At 45.8% G+C, this 19,640-nt stretch overlaps 1 protein-coding gene across 1 annotated transcript; it reads left to right on the forward strand.

Annotated features, from left to right (window-relative positions):
- The first annotated feature begins 6 nt into the window (after positions 1-6).
- On the forward strand, positions 7-13,804 carry CPSF4 (cleavage and polyadenylation specific factor 4). The gene is made up of 8 exons (XM_069983613.1): positions 7-223; positions 4,177-4,227; positions 4,427-4,579; positions 7,170-7,265; positions 7,342-7,435; positions 9,624-9,696; positions 12,271-12,441; positions 13,473-13,804. The coding sequence occupies exons 1-8, from the start codon at positions 121-123 to the stop codon at positions 13,539-13,541; spliced, it is 810 nt and encodes a 269-aa protein (XP_069839714.1). The 5' UTR covers positions 7-120; the 3' UTR covers positions 13,542-13,804.
- The last annotated feature ends 5,836 nt before the right edge of the window (positions 13,805-19,640 follow it).

Raw genomic sequence — 19,640 nt, forward strand, 5'->3', positions numbered from 1 at the left:
CTTCCCTCTACCCACAGTGCCTTGCGAGGAGTGTGTGAGCCGCTGTACGGCGATTATTTGCAGGTCCCAGTCGGGGCTGATGCTGGTTCCCGGTGTGTGCGGCACTGCGCTCCGGTCACCATGCAGGAGCTCATCGCTTGTGTGGATCACATTCGCTTCGACCTGGAGCTGGCTGTGGAGCAGCAGCTGGGGGCACAGCCGCTCCCGTTCCCGGGCATGGACAGTAAGTGCTCAGGGGCCCGATACAGCATGGTGGATGACGGAGGACCGGCCGCATAGCCCCGGTGTGAGGAGAGCCGAGCATGGCGGACACCCCCGGCTACTCCTCTCAGCTAATGTATACACCGGGCAGGTCACTCCTGTATACTCCTCTCTATTGTATACCCGGGGCAGGTCACTCCTGTATACTCCTCTCTATTGTATACCCGGGGCAGGTCACTCCTGTATACTCCTCTCAGCTAATGTATACCCGGGGCAGGTCACTCCTGTATACTCCTCTCAGCTATTGTATACCCGGGCAGGTCACTCCTGTATACTCCTCTCTATTGTATACCCGGGCAGGTCACTCCTGTATACTCCTCTCTATTGTATACCCGGGCAGGTCACTCCTGTATACTCCTCTCTATTGTATACCCGGGCAGGTCACTCCTGTATACTCCTCTCTATTGTATACCCGGGCAGGTCACTCCTGTATACTCCTCTCAGCTATTGTATACCCGGGCAGGTCACTCCTGTATACTCCTCTCTATTGTATACCCGGGGCAGGTCACTCCTGTATACTCCTCTCAGCTATTGTATACCCGGGGCAGGTCACTCCTGTATACTCCTCTCAGCTAATGTATACCCAGGCAGGTCACTCCTGTATACTCCTCTCAGCTATTGTATACCCGGGGCAGGTCACTCCTGTATACTCCTCTCAGCTAATGTATACCCGGGCAGGTCACTCCTGTATACTCCTCTCTATTGTATACCCGGGCAGGTCACTCCTGTATACTCCTCTCAGCTATTGTATACCCGGGCAGGTCACTCCTGTATACTCCTCTCTATTGTGTACCCGGGGCAGGTCACTCCTGTATACTCCTCTCAGCTATTGTATACCCGGGCAGGTCACTCCTGTATACTCCTCTCTATTGTGTACCCGGGGCAGGTCACTCCTGTATACTCCTCTCTATTGTATACCCGGGCAGGTCACTCCTGTATACTCCTCTCAGCTATTGTATACCCGGGCAGGTCACTCCTGTATACTCCTCTCTATTGTATACCCGGGCAGGTCACTCCTGTATACTCCTCTCAGCTATTGTATACCCGGGGCAGGTCACTCCTGTATACTCCTCTCAGCTAATGTATAATCGGCGCAGGTCACTCTTGTATTCTCCTCTCTATTGTATACCCGGGGCAGGTCACTCCTGTATACTCCTCTCAGCTATTGTATACCCGAGCAGGTCACTCCTGTATACTCCTCTCTATTGTATACCCGGGGCAGGTCACTCCTGTATACTCCTCTCTATTGTATACCCGGGGCAGGTCACTCCTGTATACTCCTCTCTATTGTATACCCGGGCAGGTCACTCCTGTATACTCCTCTCAGCTATTGTATACCCGGGCAGGTCACTCCTGTATACTCCTCTCAGCTATTGTATACCCGAGCAGGTCACTCCTGTATACTCCTCTCTATTGTATACCCGGGCAGGTCACTCCTGTATACTCCTCTCTATTGTATACCCGGGGCAGGTCACTCCTGTATACTCCTCTCTATTGTATACCCGGGGCAGGTCACTCCTGTATACTCCTCTCTATTGTATACCCGGGCAGGTCACTCCTGTATACTCCTCTCAGCTATTGTATACCCGGGCAGGTCACTCCTGTATACTCCTCTCAGCTATTGTATACCCGGGCAGGTCACTCCTGTATATTCCTCTCTATTGTATACCCGGGGCAGGTCACTCCTGTATATTCCTCTCTATTGTATACCCGGGGCAGGTCACTCCTGTATACTCCTCTCTATTGTATACCCGGGCAGGTCACTCCTGTATACTCCTCTCTATTGTATACCCGAGCAGGTCACTCTTGTATACTCCTCTCTATTGTATACCCAAGCAGGTCACTCTTGTATACTCCTCTCTATTGTATACCCGGGGCAGGTCACTCCTGTATACTCCTCTCTATTGTATACACCGGGCAGGTCACTCCTGTATACTCCTCTCTATTGTATACCCGAGCAGGTCACTCCTGTATACTCCTCTCTATTGTATACCCGGGGCAGGTCACTCCTGTATACTCCTCTCTATTGTATACCCGGGCAGGTCACTCCTGTATACTCCTCTCTATTGTATACCCGGGGCAGGTCACTCCTGTATACTCCTCTCTATTGTATACCCGGGCAGGTCACTCCTGTATACTCCTCTCAGCTATTGTATACCCGGGCAGGTCACTCCTGTATACTCCTCTCAGCTATTGTATACCCGGGCAGGTCACTCCTGTATACTCCTCTCTATTGTATACCCGGGGCAGGTCACTCCTGTATACTCCTCTCTATTGTATACCCGGGCAGGTCACTCCTGTATACTCCTCTCTATTGTATACCCGGGGCAGGTCACTCCTGTATACTCCTCTCAGCTATTGTATACCCGGGCAGGTCACTCCTGTATACTCCTCTCTATTGTATACCCGGGCAGGTCACTCCTGTATACTCCTCTCTATTGTATACCCGGGGCAGGTCACTCCTGTATACTCCTCTCAGCTATTGTATACCCGGGCAGGTCACTCCTGTATACTCCTCTCTATTGTATACCCGGGCAGGTCACTCCTGTATACTCCTCTCAGCTATTGTATACCCGGGCAGGTCACTCCTGTATATTCCTCTCTATTGTATACCCGGGGCAGGTCACTCCTGTATACTCCTCTCAGCTATTGTATACCCGGGGCAGGTCACTCCTGTATACTCCTCTCAGCTAATGTATACCCAGGGCAGGTCACTCTTGTATTCTCCTCTCTATTGTATACCCGAGCAGGTCACTCCTGTATATTCCTCTCTATTGTATACCCGGGGCAGGTCACTCCTGTATACTCCTCTCTATTGTATACCCGGGGCAGGTCACTCTTGTATACTCCTCTCTATTGTATACCCGAGCAGGTCACTCTTGTATACTCCTCTCTATTGTATACCCGAGCAGGTCACTCTTGTATACTCCTCTCTATTGTATACCCGAGCAGGTCACTCTTGTATACTCCTCTCTATTGTATACCCGGGGCAGGTCACTCCTGTATACTGGTAAGGGGGGGGGGTACATTCCTTTGCTGTATACTGGTGGGGGGGGGGTACTTTCCTCTGCTGTATACTGGTTGGGGGGGCGGGTACTTTCCTCTGCTGTATACTGGTTGGGGGGGGCGGGTACTTTCCTCTGCTGTATACTGGTGAAAGGGGGGGGGGGGCGGGTACTTTCCTCTGCTGTATACTGGTGAGGGGGGCCTCTGCTGTATACTGGTGAGGGGGGGGGTTGTTTTCCTCTGCTGTATATTGGTGAGGGGGGCTACTTTCCTCTGCTGTATACTGGTGAGGGGGGGGGGGGAGGTGGTTTCCTCTGCTGTATACTGGTGAGGGGGGTACTTTCCTGTATACTGGTGGGGGTGGGATGCTCCACTCTTCTCCTTTCCTATACACTAGGGGGATAGGGGTTGGGAGGAGGAGTCCAGTACTGTATACAGGTGTGGGGGGGGGGGGGGGGTAGGTGGGTCCTATCCTGTATACTGGTGGGAGGGCAAATAGAAGAAAATAAACACACAAACTCACCCCTCTGCTTATTCCCATTGCAGCTCCATGGCTGCTCCTGAGTCTCAGAGTACTGCCCCAGTAGCGTCCTTATACACTGGTATCAGGATGCTGCACACAGTGACTGGTCTCCGCATCCAAGAACACGTGCAGGTGGCCGGTGAGGCCTGTGCGTGGCTGCAGCATCCTGTGCTGAGTGTACAGGGATTACAGAGCGGTAGTGGCACTGGACCTAGGAGCGTGTAGAAGGGTGAGTATAGCTTATTTCTCATCAATCCTGGGAAAGCAGATTTTCTCGTGCCAGATAAAAGGAATTTCACTATACAAATGTAAATGAATAAATCATTTATTCATTATATGCACACAGTAATATATGCACAGTAATATTTACCCTTATTTTTTTCCAGAGTCTGGGGCAGCTGTTTGCGAGTTCTTTTTGAAGTCAGCCTGCAGTAAAGGTGACTATTTAGGGAGATATATATATATGTACGTGCTTTGTTTTCATCAGCAATATATTGTAAATGTTCAGTAAAATTCATTAATAACAATAAGCACAATGCTAGTTTATATGTGAATTAGTTGAAAAGTATTAATATTAAGTAAGTTTATGTTGTTGCCATTATATGTGGATTATAGGTCCTTCTGATTTGTCTGTAGGGGGTATGTGCCCTTTCCGGCACATTAGTGGGGAGAAGACCGTGGTCTGTAAGCACTGGTTACGAGGGCTTTGTAAGAAAGGGGATCAGTGTGAGTTCCTGCATGAGTATGACATGACCAAAATGCCAGAGTGTTACTTCTACTCAAAATTTGGTAAGTAGATCCTCTATGTAATTCCGCACCTTAGATCTGCATGTTTACTGTAAATAAGTTAGTGAAAGGAGAAGTCCGGCGAAAATTTTTATTAAAGTATTGTATTGCCCCCAGAAGTTATACAAATCACCAATATACAGTTATTACGGGAAATGCTTATAAAGTGCTTTTTTCCCTGCACTTACTACTGCATCAAGGCTTCACTTCCTGGATAATATGGTGATGTCACAACCCGACTCCCAGAGCTGTGCGGGCTGTGGCTGCTGGAGAGGATGATGGCAGGAGGACACTGAGGGACACAGTGCACTGGGGGGACACTGAGCATCCCTCTGCCATCATCCTCTCCAGCAGCCACAGCCTGCACAGCTCTGGGAGTCGGGTCGTGACATCACCATTTTATCCAGGAAGTGAAGCCTTGATGCAGTAGTAAGTGCAGGGAAAAAAGCACTTAATAAGCATTTATATTGGTGATTTGTATAACTTTTGGGGGGCAATACAATACTTTAATAAAAATTTTCGCTGGACTTCTCCTTTAACTATTTCTCTCCTCTTCTAGTGTTCATTGATGTACAGGCTTTGGGCCTGTGATTTTACGGCATATCCGCATAGAAGTAGGATAGTAATCCCTTACGCTGGATTCACACTGTTTGCATTTCATTGTTTTTTCACTGTTTGCATTTCATTATGTTTAATGTTGCTGTATGTAAAAGCATACAAAACTATGGTATTGTATACCACAAAAAATATGTATTTATAGGTTGCAATGTTTTTTCTTTATTATTTTAAATTATGCAAGCCACAGCGTGAACCCAGCCTTAGGCCATGTTATCACTTCGGGATTTCAGACGTCTGATTATGGATATTGAGGGCCCCAAATGTTCATGATCGTTATTTGCGGCTGTCATTACCAATAGACACTGCTGTTTTTGAGCAAAATCCAAGAGTCCTATGACACAAGCCAATGAAGGCCCGATAAATATTGTAAATGAGTGCCAATCTGCTAGATCAACACTCGTTTACTGGGCCTATTACACGCCTGATAATCATTTAACAAGGGCTGCACAGACATTGTTAGCGATGTCTGTGCAGCTCTTGGCCAAACAATACATTAGCTATCCAAGTTCCCAATCTTCTCCTGCGCTGTGTGTGTGTCCTGGCACTGCACTCTGAAACTAGCGGGCGGTGCTGGGACGCATATAGAGCACAGGAGGAGCCTGGGAGCGGGGACAGGAAATGTATTAACTATTTGGGCAATCGTCAGCCGACGCGCATCACTACATGTGATAGCAGCCCATGATTTTAGGTCTGAGCCTAAAGAATTGATCAGACGATTGTTTCATCAGCTAATCGTTGTCTCTATTACACAGAGCAATAATCGGACAATTATCACTCCGTGCAATAGGGCCCTGAAAGTTTATTGAAAAGGAATGGAAACTATAAAGGAAGCACTTTCAATGCATCCAGCTGGACTCCCAACTACAGTGGGAGGGAAAAAAAAATGCTGTGTGTGACAGCAGTATTATATTGTTTTGGGAGATTTTGTCAGCACAATAAAAAAATAAATATATTTGTACCAAGTACATATGACTCATTGATCAAATTTTATCCTCCTATTTTAGTAAGGGGGAAGGCTTGCTTTTTTGTATCTTGGAATTTGTATTATTGTACTTGTACTTGAAAGTTTTATTTATTCATTTTTTCTTTCAACCCTGGTTTCTTTTATGCAGTGCAATTTATTTATTTACTTTATGTTCAGTGTATTGTAACCACATGATTAGACTGGCAGGCATATAGTTCTGCCTTTGACAGGACCTCGGACCCCAGATGCTGCATTTGCAAACCATGTGTGCCCTATCATTGCATTGGGGGTGCACTGATGGGCTTACAGAAGCTTTTTAATACCACAGCACTATATATCCCATCATGTAAGGACCCTGAATAATTGGCATTTTCTCCAATCCAAGCTAAAACCTACTGAAAACATTAATATTTTAGTGGTATATATTTAGGCTATGTTTTAGGGTTTTCATGGAGAATTTTAGTTGCAGGAATTACAGTAGATGGATTAAAAAACACAATGGCAGCCTTTCTCCAATTGTAGAATACAGGAATTATTAAAAGTACTTGCAAACTTAGGGCGGGTTCACACTACGGAATTCTCGCGGACAGTGTCCGCGGAATTCCGTCAGATGTCTGCTCGCACGGGCACGCGCTTTTCCGCCGGCTCCATAGACACCATTCTATGGGCCTGCGTATTCCGCGATCCGCTGAAAGAAGTGACATGACACTTCTTTCAGCGTATAGCGGAATACGCCGGCCCATAGAATGGTGTCTATGGGGCCGGCGGAAAGGCGCCCAGATGTGCGGGCGGACAGCTGACAGAATTCCGCGGACATTTTCCGCGAGAATTCCTCAGTCTGAACCCGCCCTTACTGCAAAAGTACTTGAAAACTTACAACGGAAGATACAACAAAGGCTACTTGTGCACAGTATATATATATATAATAGCGCTACATTAGCTTGCACTGTGATATTAATAATAGAGAGGTTTTCTGGATTTGCATTACTTGACATCTGTGTCTGTTTTTAGGTGAGTGCAGTAACAAGGAGTGCCCATTTTTACATATTGACCCAGAATCAAAGATAAAAGATTGTCCCTGGTATGACCGAGGCTTTTGTAAACATGGTAAGGAGGACAAAGGAGCAAACCTGTGTGTCACAGATGTAGATGTCTGTATCTGAAAGCTTTGTTTTTCTTGCAGGTCCTCTATGCAGACATCGGCATACACGTAGAGTCATTTGTGTCAACTATTTAGTAGGATTCTGTCTGGAAGGCCCGAACTGTAAATTCATGCAGTGAGTATCATCTCCTTTTGATAGTTATGCATTTGTGCACATGAATAGTACATTGGAAGGGACTGTATATAAAACCCCACTTATATGACCGAAAATTCACATTTCAGTAAGAAGCCTATACATGCAACATACATGTATATGTATAATAATGTGCTAGAAAATATTTATAGCAGTAAGTGGTCCATTTCTGCTCTTAATCCACTATAGGATCTGATTGTTTTATGCTCTTAAACTACAGGATCTGATTGTTTCTAAAAATGTTACTAGTAGGGCTGGGCGATATAAACGATATGCCAAAATATCGTCATCAATTCGGTTGACGATATGGATTTTTGGCATATCGTCATATCGCGATATACCACGGAGCGGTAGTGAATAAGCTTCTCACTTACCGCTCCGTGGTACCGCGCTGCAGGGCCTTCCGTTCACGCATTGTCAGCGCGCTAGCGCGCTGATGCGTGTGACGTCAGGTCTCCCAGTGCATGCTGGGAAGAAGACGCGGCCCGTCTCGCCTCACGGACTCCATCAGCCAGCCCTGCAGGAAAGGTAAGTAGCAGAGGGGTCGGGGGCGGCAGATGGCTTGGCATGGGGCTGATGATGGCCCTGGCTGGGGGGACATGATGGCTGGCACATGAAATGCCTGGAAAACAGTGAGGGGTGAGATGGCTGGCACCGGGGGGGCGGGGGTTGGGGGTGCTGATGACTGGCAACGGGGGGCTGATGACTGGCGACGGGGGGCTGATGACTGGCGACGGGGGGCTGATGACTGGCGACGGGGGGGCTGATGACTGGCGACGGGGGGCTGATGACTGGCGACGGGGGGCTGATGACTGGCGACGGGGGGCTGATGACTGGCGACGGGGGGCTGATGACTGGCGACGGGGGGCTGATGACTGGCACAAGGGGGGCTGATGACTGGCACAAGAGGGGCTGATGACTGGCACAAGGGGGGCTGATGACTGGCACAAAGGGGGCTGATGACTGGCACAGGATGGGCTGATGGCACAGGGGAAGGCTGATGACTGGCAAGGGGGGTGATAACTGGCACAAAGGGGCCAGCATAGGGGAGGGCTGATGACTGGCAAGGGGGGCTGATAACTGGCACAAAGGGGGCTGAAGCCTTTGTGCCAGTTATCAGCCCCCCTTGCCAGTCATCAGCCCTCCCCTCCCTTGTGCCAGTTATCACCCCCCCTTGCCAGTCATCAGCCCTCCCCTATATATTTATAATTATATATCGTGATATATCGTTATATCGTGCATGCATCAAATTATATTGTGATATAAATTTTAGGCCATATCGCCCAGCCCTAGTTACTAGAATTTTAGTAAACCTTTGACATGTCATAGCTGCAAGATTTGATCATCTGGGGTCTGTGAACTAAGACCCCCAGCAATCACTAAAACAAATACAAAGGAATGCACGGCTAATCACTGCACTTTCCCCACTTTCTACTGTTCAGCTCTCCTCAGTCGAGGCCTTGGAGAGTGGTGTGAGCAGTGTACAGATCTGGGCTACATGCTGATTCTTGCTACAACAGAGGTGACTCGGTCAGATACCACCATGTCATGCCCTGTAGATTGTGTTTTGTTGCACCTAAGTAAATAGGTTTGCACTGCAAATGTACCATGATATAAAGGGTGCAACAATTTTATCTTGTTGTGTGACCCCTGTTGCAGCCAGAGGCATTGTGTAGCCCAGACCTGTGCACTGCTCCAGTCACTCTCCGAGGAGTGCTGAGTTGGAAACTAACAGTTGAAATCCTTAATTGAACACACTGTCTGTTTTTAGCCTCCATTGGGGTCTTTGCACGTGGAACCCATTTTCATAACAAAAGACAATCCAACATAACATTTCAGGGATTGTGTACAAACATTCTAAGGCTGTATTCACACACTGTAAAATAAAGGTCAAATACATCCGTAATTTTTAGGTACTGCTACGGCTAACCCATTTTGATACTACACTGTCCATATGTGCCAATCCGTCGACGATGTGTTAGCCAATCCATGTCATGTACTTACTGAATGGGGCACCTATTACTTATTTCACATGGTGAAAACATAATCACTCTCATAGAACTGTGTTTTTAAATAGAAGTATTCACAGATACATAAAGTATCTTGGCAGTACTACCCTACGCATTTACTTTTTATTCAACAGTTAAATTAAATGTGTTTAATTTTGCAGTCCCCGCTTTGAATTGCCTATGGGAGCGACTGAACAACCTCCTCTACCTCAGCAGACCCAGAACCAGCAAAAGGTAAGTTACTCTGCACACTTTGTAATGTTTGTTTTTAATAATCAATAAAGTTCATTGAAATATTGCACAAAAATGTGATTTATGTATTTATTTTTCATCCCCTGGTGATCTCCCTATCGGGCCCACTCCCTGGTTTTGAATAGAACCACCAATAGGGCATGTGCTCCTTGGCTCTATTCATTTCTTTTGGAGCCATCAGAAAAAGCAGAGTGCGGTACTCTGCTCTCTTCGTCGCCTTCATTCATTCTCTAAGGAGGCGACAGCGAGGGCAGAGTACAGCACATGGCTCTTTCACGATGATTCCATAGGAATAAATAGTCGTGTCACATGCCGTACCCATGGCTTTCAAAACAAAGGAGCCACAGTCTGGTATGAAGATTGCCGGGGGTATGGAGGTGGGACCCCCCACAATCTTTTTACTTGTCTCTTATCCTCTGGGTAGGGAACAAGTTATTTTATCTTGGAATACCTCCTTTAAATGTACAAGAGAAAATTTTGTTTTTAGTGTTTAGTGAAATAAAAATGGTAACAGACAGCACATAGTATATTGTACATTCAATTAGGGCTGGGCAATTAATCGGATTAATTTGCCCAGAATTGGAAAATCATTGCCAGGAGCAACTTGCGATCCAGCAGGGGAGTCACAGCACAACCTGCCCCAGCTTGGTCAGGCAGGACCAGGCAGCCGCAGAGCACGTTCCCAAGGTGCAGGGCCACAGTACCCCCCAATGTGAGTGGTTGCCTTCTGCTGCTGGAGCTGAAGCTAACAGAGGGGAGAGAGAGCACCCCATGCTGGATCCAGTGCTGCAGCATCTTATTTCTCCCCGCCACCCTTATGCAGCAGCAGAGGTCTTCAGCAGCAGCCAGGCCCTAAATAGCCCCCGGGACAATGACCAGAGGTAGAGCGGCGAATGAAGCAAGACCCAGACCACATCACCAGAGAGCGGGGAAGGAGCCAGCACTGCACCCCCCGTCCACACCAGCTACTATACTGGTACTTATACACCCATCATCTGTATCTGTACTGCTACTACAACACTTATCTATACTTGTACTACAACTCCACCACTCATCTATACACGTACTACTGCTACTACTACAACAACACTCATTAATACCTGTACTACTACTACTACAACACTCATCTATACTTGTACTACTACTACTACTACTACTACAACGCTCATCAATACCTGTACTACTACAACACTCATCTATACCTGTACTACTACTACTACTACAACACTCATCTATACCTGTACTACTACAACACTCATCAATACCTGTACTACAACACCACCACTCATCTTTACCTGTACTACTACAACACTCATCTATACCTGTACTACTACCACTACAACACTCATCTATACCTGTACTACTACCACTACAACACTCATCTATACCTGTACTACTACCACAACAACACTCATCTATTCCAGTACTACTATTACAACACTCATCTATACCTGTACTACTACACTCCTTTTTCACTATACCTCTACTACTACACCCTACAAAGATCTTTTATACTATAGAGTGGCACATATTTGGCAAAACTACATATATAGGGCACAGAGGGGTTTGTCTACTACATGGGGGCACAGAGGAAACTGTTACAGTGGGAAGCAATACAGTTGCTGTTTCTAACACCATTAAAATAGTATCTGAGGCTGCAAGGAGAAAAATGTTCTGTTTATTTAGCAAATAAAATCGAGAATCGTCCATAATCTTTTCATTCTTTCATACTCACCATCTTTTCAGAGACGATTGTCCCAGTCTGCATCTTCGGTTCTTCCTCACTTCTGGGTTCCAGTAAAATTAATGGGAGAGAAAAGGCTACTGGTGTGCATGCGTACTGGCAGCCTTTTCATTGACAGGATCGCATCACATGTCCTCCAGCTCGCTCAGCCTAATAGCTAATTAAAACATATTACAAAGTTAGGGTCCATTTACACAGAAAGATTCTGACAGATTATCTGCCAAAGATTTGAAGCCAAAGCCAGGAATGCATTTGAAAAAAGGAGAAATCTCATTCTTTCCTTTATGACTTGATCTCTGTTTATAGTCTGTTCCTGGCTTTGGCTTCAAATCTTTGGCAGATAGTCTGTCAGATAATCTTTCTGTGTAAATGGACCCTTATATAACTTTGTTAGGGTATGTTTACACAGAGATTTATCTGACATATATTTTTGAAGCCAGGAATAGGATTAAAAACAGGATAGATACCAGTCTTTCCTTAATGACCTGTTCCCTGTTTATAGTCTTTTTTCCTAGCTTTGGCTTCAAAGATCTGTCAGATAAATCTCTCTTTGTAAACGCACCATAATGTGTGTTAAGAAAAAAAAGGAAACCGCCGGAGTTGTTCTAACTGCAGAGTTCTAAACCAAATGCCTTTAGATTAGATTAGAAACCCTTTTATTTTCTTACAAAAAACTGCATCGAAAAGAACAAAAAACACACAATTGGGTTTTTTTTTTATATATAATCTGGTGGTTGTTTCACAAAGGTCACTTACTATATTCTGTAAACTTTTTTTTTTGCTTATCCGTATTCTCCCATTAATGCATGCAGCAAAATAACAACCAGTCATCACAAAGATCATCGTCCCTCATCCAGTTAACAAGCCAGAGCTCACCTATTGGTCCCCAGCGCTCTCCACAGACCATTGGTGTCATGCAGTCACAGAACAATAACTTAGGAAATCGGGGGCCAAGACCAATCGAACAGGTTACCTGTTATAAGGTAAGGTGCTATGTGCACAATGTGGTCCTATTCTGTAGGCAATTTGTACCAGGGCATCAGCTTACACCATTTTATTCTTGAAACTACAGTTTATTATATTGCTGTTAACTTATGCTTTCTTTTTGCACAAAACCAAACATTTTCTTAACAAAAACGTCTATACTTGTAATAGCTGCTTAAGATGCATTTTTACTTAAAGCAGGGGTGGGGAACCTCTGGCCCGTGGGCCACATCCAACCCCTGAGATCTTCTAATGTGGCCTTGTGTGTGGCAATTGTGTAGTCGATGAATGAAATTCCAAAGTAGCCCTCGATAGCGCCTGTCAACTTTTTTTTTTTTTTTTTTTTTTTTTTTTAATTAAAGCTGCAGGCAGTGTGATGTATGTGATTTTAACACCAATTCTATACAAGTGTATGATATGAATGTTAAACACTTGGCATTTGACTCCCAGTGGCTGGAAAAGTTGGATGCAGCCAGGAAAACATGGGTACAGCCTATAACTGTATCCATATTTTTGTGGACTCCCTACTTGATTTCTATCAGCTTTCAGAAATGGTACAGAAGAATGTGGATATATGGTTACTATTGTACTGTTTGGCTAATAGGAGTGATAAGTAGAGATGAGCGAACCTGGAGCATGCTCGAGTCGATCCGAACCCGAACTTTCGGCATTTGATTAGCGGTGGCTGCTGAACTTGGATAAAGCCCTTAGGCTATGTGGAAAACATGGATATAGTCATTGGCTGTATCCATGTTTTCCAGACAACCTTAGAGCTTTATCCAAGTTCAGCAGCCCCCGCTTATCAAATGCCGATCGTTCGGGTTCGACTCGAACCCTGTTCGCTCATCTCTAGTGATAAGAGGATACGCTGGATGTATCCCATACCCCTCTCTGCAGGAGCCTACCAATCAATGTTCAAGAACGAATGGTTGCTGTGTCTGATTAGTATGGCCTAGATTTTTAATCCCTTAATAAATGCTGCCTACTTTAAAGTTAAAAAAATCTAATGTACGACATCATGTCTTTGCAGTGCGGTGAGAAAGGACATTATGCCAACAGATGTACAAAGGGTCACTTAGCATTCCTGAGTGGGCAGTGACTGAAGCCGGACATGTTTGGAGGATGTAGATGTTTAACGAGTGAAAGCATTTTCTTAAGTGAAGAAATAAAAGGACACTGGGCTTTATTTTTTTTATATATATATAACTTTAACTTTAAAATTTCAATTTTTTTTCTCTTCTGTAAATAATCTGGCAAACTCTAATTTGGTTTGCAGTTTCTAAAGTTCCCTCATTCTGTCACTTTCCAAAATTATATTTTGGCAATTACTTTTTTGTAATTAAAAATGTACATTTATTTGTACTGATCTACTGCTTTGTTTTATATTGGGTCTATGCCAGTTTATAAAACATTAGGGTGTATGCACATGAGCAAAAACCTGACCTCTTTGTAGCTCTATGCTTTTGCATTCTCTGAGCCGCATTCAGCCACAGGGGTCCTGCCCTATAGCATCCACTGATTTCATCTTCTGTTGAAACTATTTTGTAAGTTGAAGATGTGTTTCTAAATAAGCATTTGGAATGTAAAACCACGTATTACGCAGACAATGGATCGATAGCAGCCAGAAGATGCTGTGTTTACAGCAGACTTGAATTCCGAACCCCCTCCATACATTGTTAATGTCACCCAAATATACAGGAGAGAGAGAAGAGGGCACTCACCCATTCGTGGCAAAATTCTTCTTTATTCATAAGATGTGCAGTTTAAAAGTCCATAGAGACATTTCTAATGCGGGCAGACGCCATACCACCTTCACGGCGTAACATGATGGCCATTTCGCGCGCATGCGCGCTTCAACAGATGACGCCTCTCCCGTAGGTCACAGGTGAAATACCTATTGTGACGTACTTGGAGTGGGCGTTACAAAATGTGAGGTAAAAAACCTTTTTTAAACCTGTAAATGTGAGGCAACTGGTGTCGCCATTATGCTGTGTGTGAATGTGTTCTATTATTTTAGTTGCTGCTTTTTTATTTTTTATAGCATAAATGTGTTCGTAAAACCTGCGGTTTAAAGGTCGCAAGGTTTTACCGATGTAAAACATACCGCATGTGCATATAATGGCATAGACCAAACATTTCGTTTTGCAACAAATAAATTCATTTATATCGTATCTAACTCCACCTACGGTTACGGTTTTTGTTACTAAGGCATGTTCACACCAGGAACAGTTTCCGCATCTGAACATGCCTTTAGGTGGCATTGACTTGATCCACATTGATTCCTCTCTATTATTATTACTGAATTTATTATGAACTAAGAACTTACTATGAACTTTCACCTGTGACCTACGGGAGAGGCGTCATGCGTTGAAGCGCGCATGCGCGTGAAATGGCCATCATGTTAACGCCGTGAAGGTGGTATGGCGTCTGCCCGCATGAGAAATGTCTCTATGGACTTTTAAACTGCACATCTTATGAATAAAGAAGAATTTTGCCACAAATTAGTGAGTGCCCTCTTCTCTCTCTCCTGTATATTTGGATTATGCATATACCTACATAGGAGGAGCACCCCACAGGCAACTCGGTCATAGCCCTCAGTGAATGGCGGCATACTATACATAGCCATCAATAGAGAATAGTGCCGGTGACTCCTACTTTTGGTAATCCGTTTGTTAATGTCACCAGAACAAGTATGATTGATCTGTGTCCACACTGCATCCTTTTGCTAAATATAGATATGTTAAAAAGAAGAAAAAAAATCTGTTGCAGAAACAGATGCTGCTGTATGCCATATTGCGGAATCTGTTCCCCATTAACATATATATTATATTTTTTTAAATTGAATTGGATAAATATTTTTTTTATTACATAAACATAAATGTGGTTGGTCACATTTTCTGTATGTTAAAATTAAACATACAGAAATTGTGAAAAAATGCATTATGAACCTAGCCTTAATATTCAAGGGATGAGTGATGTAATTTAAAGCTGGTACAGAGAGCAGAGTTATCAGGGCATGTGTCACATTAATAACCATCCATCTCCCATTATTATGACATACTCATCATATCGCCTGGGTCTTCATTTTTGGGGGCACTTCAGATGGGAAATGTTGGCCTGAATTATACAACTTGCATTTCCAGTCCAGCCTCTCCCCTCATACCTCCCCATGGGGTCTGACCTGGAACCAAAAGTTTATTATTCTTAATGCAAAATCAAGGCATTAACCCTGGTTCCCACACCTCCAATCTCTTTATACCCCTTATAGGCCAATTTCTTTTTTCTTTTATAGCAGCCCTTCATGCAAATATACTCCACACCTGGTTCAAAGGACAATCCTATAAAAAGTGTTACTGTTGCCTAGTAACAGCCCACTAGAGAAGTGTGGGTTCAGTGGTGACTTATTGGTGTCATGTCAACAAAGCTTAAGGGAATCTGTCAGATCCCTACCAGGTGGACCAGGGCTCCAGATGGCGACCAAAATGGTCGCCAATGCGACTGACGTTTTGCAAATGGCGCCCAGATTTATTAATCTGGGCGCCATTTGCGACTGGCCCCGGCGGCAGCGCGCTGTCTCTTTAAGATGCGCGGCTGATGCGCGGCTGCCGGGGGTGTCCCGTCCTATCCCCGGCAGCGCGGCGCATCAGTGAGCTGCCTGGGGCCCTGACTTCCGGCACAGGAAGTGCACGCAGAGACGCTTCCTGTGTCAGAAGTCACAGCCCCGGCGTACAGGGAGCTCACTGACGAGCCGCGCTGCCGGGGATAGGACGGGACACCCCCGGCAGCCGGGGACAGCGTCCGAAGAAGAGGATCGCCGGGGGAGCGGGTTGTCAGGTGAGTTTGTGTGTTTGTTTTTTTTAAATACTGCTTACCATAGAGGAAAGGGAGGGGGGGGGGCATCTATAATGGGGGGAAGAGAAGGGGGGGCATCTATAATGTGGGGAAGAGAAGGGGGGGCATCTATAATGGGGGGAGAAGAGGGGCCATCTTCAAGGGGGGGAGAGGGGGCCATCTATAAGGGGAGGGGATATCTATAAGGGGGGGAGAAGAGGGGGGCATCTATAATGGGGGGGGGGAGAGGGGGCATCTATAATGGGGGGGGGAGAGGGGGGCATCTATAATGGGGGGGGGGAGAGGGGGCATCTATAATGGGGGGGGAGAGGGGGCATCTATAATGGGGGGGGAGAGGGGGTCATCTATAGGGGGAGGGGGTATCTATAAGGGGGGGGAGAAGAGGGGGCATCTATAATGGGGGTAGAGGGGGTCATCTATAGGGGGAGGGGGTATCTATAAGGGGAGGGGGTATCTATAAGGGGGGGAGAAGAGGGGGCATCTATAATGGGGGGGAGAGGGGGCATCTATAAGAGGAGGGGGTATCTATAAGGGGGGAGAAGAGGGGGCATCTATAATGGGAGGGGGTATCTATAAGGGGGGGAGAAGAGGGGGCATCTATAATGGGGGGGGAGAGGGGGCATCTATAAGGGGAGGGGGTATCTATAAGGGGGGCGAAGAGGGGGCATCTATAATGGGGGGGAGGAGGGGGCATCTATAATGGGGGTAGAGAGGGTCATCTATAAGGGGAGGGGGTATCTATAAGGGGGGAGAAGAGGGGGCATCTATAATGGGGGGGAGAGGGGGCATCTATAAGGGGAGGGGGTATCTATAAGGGGGGGAGAAGAGGGGGCATCTATAATGGGGGGGAGGAGGGGGCATCTATAATGGGGGGAGGAGGGGGCATCTATAATGGGGGTAGAGGGGGTCATCTATAAGGGGAGGGGGTATCTATAAGGGGGGGAGAAGAGGGGGCATCTATAATGGGGGTAGAGAGGGTCATCTATAAGGGGAGGGGGCCATCTATAAGTGTAGGGCAAACTGGCTGCAGACACTGGGAGATAGATATATGCACAATTATTATTATCAGGGCCCCTCAGGTGTCTGTATTGTAGGGGGTCACTTGCATTAGTCACTTGGTGAGAGATATATCTATCTATATACACATCTTGTGGGGGTCACTATGGCTGCAGTCATAAGTCTAGCTCAGTATGTATAGACTGTTGCAAGCTTTTAAAGGGAACCTGTCACCCCCGGTGACGGGGTGACAGGCTCCCAACCCCCCGTTAGAACCCCCTATACTCACCTCATCGCGCCGGGTCCCGCTTCTGAAGATGGTCGGGGTCACGGAGATCTCAGCCGCTGCAGCCTGACGCGCACACTGAGAGATGAGTCCAACACTCATAGAGAATGACGGAGCACTGGACTCTCCCGTCATTCTCTATGAGCGTTGGACTCATCTCTCAGCGCACGCCGGGCTGCAGCGGCTGAGATCTCCGTGACCCGACCATCTTCAGAAGCGGGGTGAAGATGAGGTGAGTATAGGGGTCTCTAACGGGGGGTTGGGAGCCTGTCACCCCGGCACGGGGGTCGACAGGTTCCCTTTAAGTTCAAGTTCAGAAGAGTAAGCCTCATTAAAAGGCTAGCCAAGTGAAGCTGAAGTACTGAGTCAGACTGTATATGGTTGTCAGACTGTATATGGTTGTCAGGTTGCAAGTTTCCATGTTGAACGTTTTCAAACTAAGAAAAGAAAGGATCTAAAGGAGGAGGAGGCTGCCGTGGCCTCTGCACACAGTAAGTCCCATTTAACATAACATTAATTTTACATGGTTTAAAATATTGGCGACCAAATATTCTATTTGGCGCCTAAATTTTTCAGGTTAGGAGCCAATGGCTCCTAGGTAAATTTTTTAGTCTGGAGCCCTGTGGACCTGCAAATAGGTGTGGCCCTTCAGCTTCCAATGAAAATACTATAAGCAGATAGCTGTGGTACTTCAGCTTCTGAGGGAAAATGCAGTTTTCTAACTTTGCAAATGGCCATCAGCAAAGACAAAAGCATTTCTTGTTTTATCTCCCACTCATCTATCTGCCTGTGTCTGCAGCTCTGTACCTGTTATAGACCTGACAGATTCCCTTTAAGGGTCAGTTCACTGTCACTACATACTCGCAGCTGTCTGAACAACCGCTGCGTGTATGTAATTCTGCCGGCCCCTTAACCCCTTCTGCTGCCGCCCGGCTCCCGCTCTGTATACATTACCTCTCTTCACTGCACAGGGTCCCGCCCGGCCAATCAGTGTGTTGCCCAGCTGCAGCCACTGATTAGCACGTTCAGCTCGATTTGAGTTATATGGCCAAAGTCCAGGTGCAATACTGCTAACGCTCCTTGAAGACCTTCCCAATAAAATCCTCATAAGGATACAAAAAAGACATAGGCAGTTGTAGTACTGAAAGCAATGTATACACCAATAAGGTGACTTATCCACAATGGCAGTACATAGTATAGCCACTGGATGGCAACAGAGTACAACAAACTAAAGGGCTCGTGTATCACTATGGATGTGCCATTGTGGCTAATTTGGAGCTTTTGCACATGGCGTAAAATTTTTCCCAAGATTTATCAAGCCTTTTGTGTAGAGATCAGCGAATTTACAGTGTAAGCGAATTGCTTTGCCATAATTGGCTTGTCATCTGGCTGCCTTTGATCTATGCTGCATTCCGTTCTTGGTGCCTGGCAAAGCTGGAGAAGTTTCCCAGGACTGCATCCAGCTTTGTCAGGCGCCGAAGCGGAACAGAGCAGAGATCAAAGGCAGCCGACTGACTAGCACTTTTCTTCGTTTTTACTGTAAATTCACTCTTTTTTCTACACTCGGAGGGGGTGTGGTTTCATGGTAACTACTTTAACTTGGATGGATTTATCATGTGATTTTTTTATTTTTTATTTTATGCAAGTTTTGTTAGCTGAAAAATTGCACAAGCACACAAGATTCATCAAGGCCCATGCGCCTGTGGATGACAGAGAAGGAGGCTGTTAGGTAGGTGTCCTGAGTAGGTTTGACGGTATGTAGTGAAGTTCATTGGGAATATCTTTATGAGCTCAGAGTTATGTCTTAAAGTGTTGACCAGATGGATTCTGGGATACCTGCAGATCAGGATTTATCATGATTTGACTGCCTCTAAATTTTATTTGGTAGATATCTGAAAATTTAGATATTTATTATCCAGGGCACTTGTCTGTCAGTGAAGAGGCCAGGTAAGTATATATGGCTTATACAACCTCAATTCTTAAAAAGTTGGGACACTAAACAAATTGTGAAAAAAAAACTGAATGCAATTATGTGGAGGTGCCAATATCTAATATTTTATTCAG

This window comes from Dendropsophus ebraccatus, chromosome 9 (assembly GCF_027789765.1).
Source record: "Dendropsophus ebraccatus isolate aDenEbr1 chromosome 9, aDenEbr1.pat, whole genome shotgun sequence".
Classification (NCBI taxonomy): domain Eukaryota; kingdom Metazoa; phylum Chordata; class Amphibia; order Anura; family Hylidae; genus Dendropsophus; species Dendropsophus ebraccatus.

Bases quoted from the DNA above. Each gene is read 5' to 3' on its own strand.
- CPSF4 (XM_069983613.1), top strand. From the start codon at position 121: ATGCAGGAGCTCATCGCTTGTGTGGATCACATTCGCTTCGACCTGGAG. The intron at 7,266-7,341 runs GTAAGGAGGACA...TTTTTCTTGCAG, and splicing joins CCGAGGCTTTTGTAAACATG to GTCCTCTATGCAGACATCGG. The intron at 12,442-13,472 runs GTAAGGTGCTAT...ATGTCTTTGCAG, and splicing joins AACAGGTTACCTGTTATAAG to TGCGGTGAGAAAGGACATTA.